At 48.9% G+C, this 11,442-nt stretch overlaps 1 protein-coding gene across 4 annotated transcripts in view; it reads left to right on the top strand.

Annotated features, from left to right (window-relative positions):
- The first annotated feature begins 482 nt into the window (after positions 1–482).
- Positions 483–11,442, top strand: part of MEGF10 (multiple EGF like domains 10) — a 181,742-nt gene continuing 170,782 nt past the window's right edge. For 2 of the 4 annotated variants that reach the window (XM_032953472.2, XM_032953473.2), the window contains exon 1: positions 483–1,416. In XM_032953472.2, the coding sequence (XP_032809363.2) occupies positions 1,373–1,416 (44 nt within the window). In that variant the 5' untranslated portion in view covers positions 483–1,372. The remainder of the gene's footprint in view (positions 1,417–11,442) is intronic. The other 2 variants (XM_032953471.2, XM_032953470.2) reach the window with 1 other exon arrangement.

The raw sequence follows: 11,442 nt of genomic DNA, 5'->3' as shown, positions 1-11,442 counted from the left end.
GTCGGTGTGAGTGAATCGGTGCTCGCTAACGTAAATTTAGCGAACAGTCTGTGGCAATAAATATGAGCGGTCTCTATATTTTTGGGGAGTACTATGCAAAACAACGCGTGATTAAATGTATACTTGTAAATGATTTATTCGTGCGTTGAATAAGACTCTGACAATATATAATTAAGCTGTAAATAATTGCGGCGATCCAGCACGAATTGTTTGAACAGGTTTGACTGGTGATGACAAGCTAACGAACGGAGCAGGTAATAAGTTTGTTTAAACACACGATGCTGTATAACAGCCGTGGCTGGAGCGGTGGCGCGCTACGCTATAAACCCCATGGACCTGAGTTCGATTCTCGGTCCAGGCTAGCATCAGTGGGCGAGTGATCTCTGAAACGTGATCATGGGTCTCCCCCATCATCAACTCCTATTGGCCAGCGTGGTGAAGTATGGTCAAACGACCCCATGTAAATGAATTGTTTGGTCTCAAAAACAACGGAGGCTGATGACTACTTTTTTATATAATACTCTTGTTGTCGTAATACTAGCGATGGCGGTGTGCAAACACAATAAACATAATCTACACATTCGTCAACAACACTGACCTAGAGAGGAAACAATTGCCCTTCTTCATAGCAGATAGAAGGGCCATTGCCCGAACAGTCGCCTTTTTATATTGTGTCTCTCAAGGAGTATTATTGACGAATCTGTTGTCTGTTTAAAAAAAAACAACACTTCACAGCTATGTGGAGAGACGAACCAATGTATTTTTTTTGTGGGGTAGGTCAACTTTCACAAAATTCACAGTAAAACCCTTCGTAGCCGGCGTAGCCAGACTCAGCAGACGCCCGATTGTCACAGCATGCCAACGAGCTGCGTGCATTCGATGACGCAGCAGAGCGCGCGTGGGTTCGGGATGGGAACTCCAATTTGTTCACCCCCTCTCCATCCCATCCCTCCTCCCTCCCCCTCTCTCCATCTACAGCCGTTCTCCCACCTCCCTCCACCCTTTTGTCCCCAGCGTGCCCCCCCCCCCAACTCCTTCTCTCCTTTCCCTCCCCTGCCTTCCTCCCTCCCTTCCATCTCGACCTCCCTCCGTCCCAAAGCCTCACTCACTCTCACAACCACTGAAACTTTGTGCGCTACGACGTGACTGCCTCGCCTCCTACAGCACCACCTCCGGGCAACGCTGTCTTCAAACTCACCTCTGGAAAGGAGCTCCGCTACTGTTGGAGCTATTGGTTATTGTGGGAGGTTGGGCTGGGGCTGGTGCTGTTGGCGAACATCATTTGCACAAGAGCTCTTCTTGGCCCCATCTGCTCTCCAGCACCCACGAGCACATCCTGCCCTACATCTTCCTACATTCGTCTGCACCTGGGATGCGCAGTCATCTCTGTGCTGTGGCTGGTGGCTATTTCCATAGGTGAGTTTCGAACGTGGGTTCATTTAATTAATATTCAACGATTGCGTGTTAAATTTTACGTGATGAAAGCCATCAGCAGGGCTTCTCCGAGAATGCTGGTGATTGATAATGAGTCCCCCTTTCCCCTCTACAAATTCGCAGCTAAACATCTGTGGAAAGCTGGGTGAGAGAGATATTGCTCAATAAACACATCTGCCTCTGGTCCAACGGGATTTCGTGTTAACTTACTGCGGTGTATTTGCGTGCCCTCTATCACTGTCGCGACTCTGCTCCCAGTCATCAGCGAATTTGTGTTGCAGCTGAAAGCGAGATGAAGTCTTGATTAGAGTGATCGTGAGGCTGAAACGCTTTTGTATAAAGATAATTGTGGACTTGCGTTTGATTGGTAACCGCAGTCAAAAAAAAATCACGCTACGTGAAGGCTATTGTACGAAGTACGAATCAATTCGCATTCGCTCTTGTTTCGAGCATATCTGCGACTGTAATGCCCTGAATTGTTCGCGGTTTGTTTTTGGGCAAGCTTGAGATTACTTTCGTGCACAATATCGTACAACAACAACACCGTTCAGAATGATGCGCGTGTGTGTGTGTCTGGAAAACTTGTGCACCGTTGTTGTCTTCGCTACAACCAAACTAAGGTGACCCTTGGCTTAAGGCTGGACTTTGATCAGGAATTATATGACGCATTAAATTGATTTTCATCAGAATCGCCGCCGAAATAATTTAAATTCCGTCGCGTGATTATGACCGATGAAGGTTTGGATGAGGGTGAAATGTGCAATTAATATCAATGGCACCTTGTTCTTTTCTTATATCGCTGGCGCAGTATTCAAAACCACAGCTCAATTGTTCTCGGTAACGTGTTGTAATTGCTAATCAATCGGGCACGTGCCCACTTGAAATAAAGATTGCATAGAAACCGCTTTGTGCGCAAACGACATCGATCACACATTTTTTCATCTTCTATACGGGCATACAATCTTCCTCATATTAACTCCCTCAACATCACAGCGGGGCGAGGGGGGGGGGGACTGGGAGGAGCGGGGGAGGTACAATTCGAATGTGGTGATGCCACCGTGGTCAGAATGTTGACTGCATCGCCTGGTATACAGGAGGTCGTGGGTTTAGTCCAGACCCTGACGTATGTCTATTTGGAGTTTGCATGTTCCATCTCCCCGTGGAAACATGTGGATTTTTCTCCGAGTCCTCCGCTTTTCCCCTCCACATTTAGCAACATGCGTTGTAGAGCATTTGGCTGCTATAAAATTCCACACGACGAGCCACTTCGTTGGGCTATCATTTGTGGCCAGGTCGCTTTTGAAAAAAGTGAATGGCTATATAGCTCAGTGGGCCCTTTCTGCTAAAATATATATTTTTTTAGTCTAGATCATGATGTCTTTTAACACACCGCGGACCCCAATGCCGTTTGCGTGCGTCAATAGATAAGGGTGTAGCCGTGGGAGGCGCTCTATGGCAGTGCTGAATGAAATGTACAATAACCAATCGCTGTGACGTGCATACCAGGAGCGATATACGCGCACGTGTGTTATTGTCTGGCCGCCTGTTTTAAGGTGAATAACAATAACGGTAGTGATGTTAATTTTGATGGATGCATTAACAGCATTTTCATTTGGTCGCAAACAAAAACAAAGGCAATGATGAATCTCTGCAATATATACTGCTCACTCCTCTGCTGGTAGACGGGTCTAAAAAGTACCTTGATGTACTATTGATGTATTAGTAGCATTGTCATAAAATAATCGTTTTTTTAAAAGGAAATTAAACATATGGCCAAAGCCTGGCCCATACATACATCTCAACACTGGTACTAATGTATGGGCATTAGTAGCGTAACTAGCTACTGATGGGGGCAGGGGGCAGGGGGTGGCCAAAGTTCTGAGTTGGGACCTCTTGGACAACTGCCATGAGATTTGTTTTCAACAACAGTGTAAAAAAAACAGAAACTTATTTAAAACGCGGTTTAAATGTATTTTTGCTGAAAATGCTTTCAGCTACGCTCCACGTTTCATTTAATCAAATTACAGCGGTAACATTTGGCTTCAGAAAATTGCGCATCGCATGTTTGTTTCTATTTTGTTGCCATCAAAGTGTAACCAGGTCGACGAGCAGTACCTTTATTTCGGGTTGTGTATGTTAGTGTAACTTTTACGTAGCTATTTAGATATTTAGTATTGGAAATAATAACACTTTTTACCGGAAAGAAACGTAATGTAACGTAATAAAACGCAATTTCCTTGAATGATAGTAACTTGAGTAAAATAATATTGGACATAGAACTCTGTTTCTGGGATATTTATTTCATTAGATACACGTCAGTTATATTGCAAAGAGGTAGTGCGGAGCTGTAGTGGTTGCATTTTGCGAAAACGGAGCGCCCCATGCAGTGTTAAATGTTTGAGACCGTGAGCGTAATGTTGTGATGAGGCAAGAGGAGCCGGGATTTATATCCTTGGCGCGACTGTGCGAGGCAAATCTAATATTGGTGCCACACCTAACCGAGCGCTGCACCGCCTAAGCTGATAAAATGTAGATACTACGCCACTCATGGGGCATCGTCTAAGCCAGTGCTTCAACATTTTCCATGCTGCGGCATACTTTTGAGCTTGCTCCATTTTCGTGGCACACCGAACCAAAACATCACTGTGGACCCGCGTAGTGAGGAGGGTCGTGGGTGGGTGATGCTTTGTAGCAGCTGTTTGGCCGACTGCTCGTCCGTGACCGAGTGAACGGAGAGGACCGCTGGTGGGGGTTGGATTGGCCACTGAACGGCACGGAGAGTGTGTCCCAGCCTGCAAATGTTCAGGCTCTTTCCGATAATTCGGAAAATACCATAGTTACGCCTCGGACATTGCCACAGCGCAGTGGCCTAAAACCTATACGTAGAAACACCACAACATACGTATGCGCTAGCCGCAGTCTAACCCACACTCAAATCGAAGGCAGAACCATGCATTGCAATTTCCTGAAAATTTCATGCAGACCCTGTCTGAAAACTCAAGCAGCAGCCATTCAGATGTACCGCAAGGTCTAGCAGAGGTTGTCAAATTGTATATCTCAACTGCCAGGGAATAATCAGGAGAACTTATAAAGACGGCTACTAAGCGGGGCCAAAGCTGAGTATGAGTGAAAGCAAAGTCAAGTACCACATGTTGGCTAAACAAAAGTAAATCATCGTTTGAGGGACACAACTCAAAAACTCAAGTATCGATAATATCAATTGCAGAAGGTAGACGATGATCAGAATTATGATGTAAAGAGGTGAGTTGAGAGCAGGATAGATTGCTTGCTGTAAATTTAATTTAATAATCAAAAGCAACACATGAATGTGCTTTTAAAGAATAAAGTAGTTGCTCAGCAAACATTATAACTGCCATGACAAAGATCAGAAATGTGATAGAAATCCATGCTGGAAATTCCATTGAGAGACAGAAATATGAACACATGGGTCAGTCACACAAACAAAATATAAAAAAACGCCATGTTGACGATTAAAACAAGTAAGCGGGGACTGGGCAAAAGACACCACGAGAAGGGATGATAGCAGATGTATGAGACCGGTGACAAAATGTCTGAAAACGGAAAGTATATGCCCGAGCGGATGACCACTGCAGTGATGGAGTGATGACATCAGCTCATGTCCCAGAACGTGATGCATTGTGGCATCACAGGACCATGAGGGATAGTGTTGACATGGTGGGCCTTGGGGAGCGGGGTCATCCAGTAGTGGATAAAACAACAACAACAACAAGATATAGAGACAGATAATCCATAAACATAGGCAACATAGAACCGTAGATACCTCAGAGAAAAGACGCAACAGGGTCACATACGACATAGACAACACCAAGATACAGGCAACACAGAGATACGAGATATTGATATCACAGAGACACAGAAGACAGGGATGTCGCCTGCCCTGATGGAGCTTAGTGCGGTGTTCGATCCTGTCATCGGTGCCCACAGCTTGGTGTTGTTCTGTAGCTTCAGAACATTGGTTTACTCTCCTATAATTCTTGACTTAAAGCTTTCGTGACTGCAGGAATTCATACTCTTTGGGTCTTTCGGTAAAGTCACATAGAAGAAGAATACAAAATCACGACGTTTCGATCGCAACACAAGCAATCGTCTTCAGGTGAACGAAATACAGCAGGCGAACTGCTCAGGCAGGAGAAATATAGCGAGAGAGCTACTGCAGCAAGAGGTTATATAGGTTTGAGATGGGTACAACCCAAGGGTACAGTGAGGGAAAAAAGTATTTGATCACCTGCTGATTTTGTACGTTTGCCCACTGACAAAGAAATTATCAGTCTATTATTTTAATAGTAGGTTTATTTGAACAGTGAGAGACAGAATAACAACAACAAAATCCAGAAAAACGCATGTCAAAAATGTTATAAATTGATTTGCATTTTAATGAGGGAAATAAGTATTTGACCCCCTCTCAATCAGAAAGATTTCTGGCTCCCAGGTGTCTTTTATACAGGTGTTGAGGAGTTCCCGACGACTCACTCGGAGGCTGAGGTAAGTTAAGGGCTTTGGCCAAAGGTTTATTACAAATCTTTAACAATACACAGGGGTGAACAACTTCCCAGGGGTTAGGGGTCCCGGGCTAGGTCCCGACACAGCCGGCTGCCCTGTGCTGTCTCCTCTGCGCCGGCCGTGGGATCAGCCAACACGGCCGACCGAGGAGCACAGCCACCTCTAGCCTGGCACTGTGCTCTCCCCTATCCCTGTCCTCTTGCCCCCTGGTTCCCTCTCCACCCTTCTCACTCTACCCGTTCCCACAGTGACCCCGCTTTCGTCACGGGGTCCCCCTTAAATACAAGAGGAGACATGACGTCATCGAGTCGCCCAGCGCGCATGACGCCACGTTCCGTGACATCATCGCACTGGACGGCACACATGACGTCACGTCCCCATTTTACTCCTCTACATTACCCCCCCCCCTGTGAAAAAAAATTCAGCTGACTCGGCTGTAAAGAATATAAAAGTAGAGGAGCGCCGGAACCCAAACAACCACATTTACAACAACTGACAACCCCATGTAAGTGGCTACGAAGACGGACCGCCCCCAGAACCAAATACAGCACCAGGGCAGCCCGACAACAATAAAGTCAAATTTACCAAGCCCACATCACTCGGTAACGACAATTTGGCAGCCCAGACATAACACAACAAAACGACACTTGGGCAGCCCCGACAACACATAAAAACGACAATTTGGCGATGAGGGCTGGAGGCCGACGGCAGCGGTCCGTCTGGTCATCACAGAGCGCCTGCCCCAAGCGCACACGCGCCGCAGGACCGCCTCCCCATGCGGCATCAACCGCCAGGCCAGGCACCGCGCCAGCCAGTGACAGGCCCCGGGAGAGCTGCAGCAGCCCAGCGCTCCCACCCTCCATGCCAGGGTAGGCCACTCGTGGCAGCACCAACAATGAGCTGCGGAGGGCGAGTGGAGGCTCCCTCCCCCCCTCCCGCCTCCGCAGCCAAACCCCCAGGTGCACGCCGGCCCGAGCGGCGGCTCCTGCTGCCCACCCCGCGGCGAGATGCGGAGCCGCGGCGTCGGCACGGCAACGCGAGGTGCGGAGCCGCGGCAGCGTCGGCGGCCCACCCCCCAGGCAGCGGCGAGAAGAGGGGCCGCGGTGTAGCCGGCGGCCCACCCCGCGACCGCGGCGACATGTGGAGCCGCGGCGGCGGGCGCGGCAAAACCCGCAGGCGCGGCGAGGTGCGGAGCCGCGGCGGCGATGCCCGGAGCCGTGGCGACACCCGCGGTGACCCCCGCGGGCGCGGCGTGGTGCGGAGCTGCGGCGTGGCCGACGGCAGACCCCGCGTGCGCGGCGGCACCCACGGTGGAGAGCGGCGCCGCGGCGCCCGTGGCGCCGCGGCGCCGCGTGAACAATGGCGGCCGCTTGCGGCGTCGCAGCCAAAATGGCGGCCGCCTCCCGCGGCGCCCCCGTCGGGAACAATGGCGCCAATCTCGAAATTAGCGCGAAGCGGGTTGGCGGGAATCCGCCGCTCCCATCCAAAATGCGTGCCGAGTGCACGCACCCTTGCCTCTGCCTCGTCGATCTGGGCGCAGAGCTGTGCCGTCGGCCGCGCGAGCAGCTCCAGCTGCCCCGAGAACGGGCTCCCCGCGCCCGGCGGCGCCCTGGCACCCCCGGACGGCTTCTCCTCCCGCTCCGTCCCCTTCTTCTTCTCGGGGGCCGTCACCGGGGCCCTGGACTCCGGGGTCACTGCCGAAGCCTCCTCCACGCCGTCTTCATCCTCCGATCGTCCCGTCGGTGGGTTCTTGCGCGCCGCTACCGATGTTGACATAGCGGCGGCAGCGCAGGCACTCTGACACCAGTTGTTGAGGGGTTCCCGACGACTCACTCGGAGGATGAGGTAAGTTAAGGGCTTTCGCCAAAGGTTTATTACAAATCTTTAACAATACACAGGGGTGAACAACTTCCCAGGGGTTAGTGGTCCCGGGCTAGGTCCCGACACAGCCGGCTGCCCTGTGCTGTCTCCTCTGCACCGGCCGTGGGATCAGCCAACACGGCCGACCGAGGAGCACAGCCACCTCTAGCCTGGCATTGTTCTCTCCCCTTTCCCTGCCCTCTTGCCCCGTGGTTCCCTCTCCACCCTTCTCACTCTACCCGTTCCAACAGTGACCCCGCTTTCTTCACGGGGTCCCCCTTAAATACTAGAGGAGCGCATGATGCCACGTTCTGTGACGTCATCGCACTGGACGGCACACATGACGTCACGTCCCCATTTTACTCCTCTACACAGGTGACGAGCTGAGATTAGGAGCACACTCTTAAAGGGAGTGTTCCTAATCTCAGCTTGTTACCTGTATAAAAGACCTGTCCACAGAAGCAATCAATCAATCAGATTCCAAACTCTCCACCATGGCCAAGACCAAAGAGCTCTCCAAGGATGTCAGGGACAAGATTGTGCACCTACACAAGGTTGGAATGGGCTACAAGACCATTGCCAACCAGCTTGGTGAGAAGGTGACAACAGTTGGTGCGATTATTTGCAAATGGAAGAAACACAAAATAACTGTCAATCTCCCTCGGCCTGGGGCTCCATGCAAGATCTCACCTCGTGGAGTTGCAATGATCATGAGAACGGTAAGGAATCAGCCAAGAACTATACGGGAGGATCTTGTCAATGATCTCAAGGCAGCTGGGACCATAGTCACCAAGAAAACAATTGGTAACACACTACGCCGTGAAGGACTGAAATCCTGCAGCTCCCGCAAGGTCTCCCTGCTCAAGAAAGCACATATACATGCCCGTCTGAAGTTTGCCAATGAACATCTGAATGATTCAGAGGACAACTGGGTGAAAGTGTTGTGGTCAGATGAGACCAAAATGGAGCTCTTTGGCATCAACTCAACTCGCCGTGTTTGGAGGAGGAGGAATGCTGCCTATGACCCCAAGAACACCATCCCCACCGTCAAACATGGAGGTGGAAACATTATGCTTTGGGGGTGTTTTTCTGCTAAGGGGACAGGACAAGTTCACCGCATCAAAGGGACGATGGACGGGGCCATGTACCGTCAAATCTTGGGTGAGAACCTCCTTCCCTCAGCCAGGGCATTGAAAATGGGTCGTGGATGGATATTCCAGCATGATAATGACCCAAAACACACGGCCAAGGCAATAAAGGAGTGGCTCAAGAAGAAACACATTAAGGTCCTGGAGTGGCCTAGCCAGTCTCCAGACCTTAATCCCATAGAAAATCTATGGAGGGAGCTGAAGGTTCGAGTTGCCAAACGTTAGCCTCGAAACCTTAATGACTTGGAGAAGATCTGCAAAGAGGAGTGGGACAATATCCCTCCTGAGATGTGTGCAAACCTGGTGGCCAACTACAAGAAACGTCTGACCTCTGTGATTGCCAACAAGGGTTTTGCCACCAAGTACTAAGTCATGTTTTGCAGAGGGGTCAAATACTTATTTCCCTCATTTACATGCAAATCAATTTATAACATTTTTGACATGCGTTTTTCTCGATTTTTTTGTTGTTATTCTGTCTCTCACTGTTCAAATAAACCTAACATTAAAATTATAGACTGATCATTTCTTTGTCAGTGGGCAAACGTACAAAATGAGCAGGGGATCAAATACTTTTTTCCCTCACTGTAAGTGGGCGGGGCTAGAGATGGAATTTACAAGTAATATGCCTCGGCCATTGTATTGCTTGAGATTAGCGCGTCAACCTATAATTCCTTTACTGTGCCTTCTTGTACCAACATATCCACTCCACAATTGTCTCTTGTGGATCTCCGTGGAACAGTACTTCCATTGGCATAGCATTATTTATCTTATAAAAGTAGTAAGGTAGTCAACATCACCATGATTGCTTTCTCCCATCTCACTCCCTCAAAACCTCAAATCACCAACATTCTCCTGGATTCCTGAACTTCAACTTATACGCCGTTCACTTGGAATCCTTTGACGTCGAACATATATGCATCGTGTTTCCGGCTTCAGCAGGATTTGTCATTCTGTCTCTACGGGTCCTGATGAACCCTTAGCCATTGTTTGGGTGATGCCCCAAACTCCGATCGCGGGGTGCCAAACCCCTCTCACCTATGACCCTTGATACCAATCACAAATCGGACCCCATCTGCCGGTGTCACAGCCTGACCTCCCCAGGTTGCACTCATCGGTGTGTGCGCCTTGAACAATGAGGCCACACTCGTCAACAACCTTATTGTCCATCAGTCCCTTGATTTCCTGTGTGCTTAGCTGATACTTGGCTTCCAACCTGCTGATCATTTGCTACTGAACCAATTGACACCCTCTGGATATGCCTCCCTCCACAAATCCTGTTCTTCTGGTAAGGGAGGAGGCCTTTGCACTGTTGCACCCTTCTGCTGCCACTATATGGCCAGTGGCTGTTCCGACCTTCCAGTTGTTTGAGCCCACGGAGATGGAATGGAGAGCCAGCCAGTTTATTCTGATCGCATTGCTCCACCACCCTTCCAAGGCCTCTCCTCAGATTCTTAAATAATATCTCTCTCCCTGCTGTGTACAAGCACCAGTAAGCGACTCCTTGGTGACTTTAATATTCACGCAGGTGATGCCAGTCATCCGTTTTATAAAGATTTTGTGGAGATTCTCGATTGATTTGGCATTTCAGAAATAGTCAAGGTTTCCCACCCGTTCTCGCAGTCACACTTTTGACCTGGTTTGTGTTAGCGGCATCTTGGTTTCCAATTTATCAGAAGTGTTTCTGGCATTTCAAATAATTTTACTGTGTTTCATTAAATCGTGTTATACCCTCGTCCATCTGTGCTATACATTGCACTTTACATTTTGGTAGCATAAGCTACATTACTACAACATATTTATTTGATTAATTTCGTCCATTCCCCACTTTGCTCGGCCAGCATATCTTACACTTTCATTGGATGATCTCGCTCAGTTGTACAATTCATCCCTTGGTGATATTATGGATTCGTTATGCCCCCTTCAAACGAGGAGTATTTCGACCAGCAGGCCATCTCCTTGGGTATAACTGTGAAGTGTGCTCCAGCAACACGACAGCGTGCACAGCAAAATGCTACTGAGATGCTCTGGCTCAAGCCAATTCAGCATTTTTTTTTTTCTAAATTAATTGCTGATAGCTCCCAACAACCATCGCCACTCGGATATTTTTTTTAAAAAACCCTCCACAGTAATATTTCCTTATGTCCACCAAAAAATGTAATACATTCCTTGAGTTATTCCTCTGCAAAATTAATGCTTTCCGCCATAATCTGCAGTATTTTCCTTTAACAAAGCCACCCTCCATTCTGCCCAACATTTTTCAGGGCACTACCGTGTTTTCCTTCTCTGAGATCAATACATCTGACGTTTCAGCGCTGGTCTCAAAAGCTCGACCCACCTTCTGCTACCTGGACACTTTTCCCCATCGAACTACTTCGTGATCATTTCGCCCTTCTCTGTCCATTTGCCACCCACCACTTGAACATGTTACTCTGGTCTTGCTCAGTCCCCTCTAAAACTG

The sequence above is a fragment of the Petromyzon marinus genome, chromosome 13, assembly GCF_048934315.1.
Source record: "Petromyzon marinus isolate PM22_M1 ecotype Great Lakes invasive population chromosome 13, UKy_Petmar_22M1.pri1.0, whole genome shotgun sequence".
Classification (NCBI taxonomy): domain Eukaryota; kingdom Metazoa; phylum Chordata; class Hyperoartia; order Petromyzontiformes; family Petromyzontidae; genus Petromyzon; species Petromyzon marinus.
This window is presented reverse-complemented; position numbering and strand designations above follow the sequence as displayed.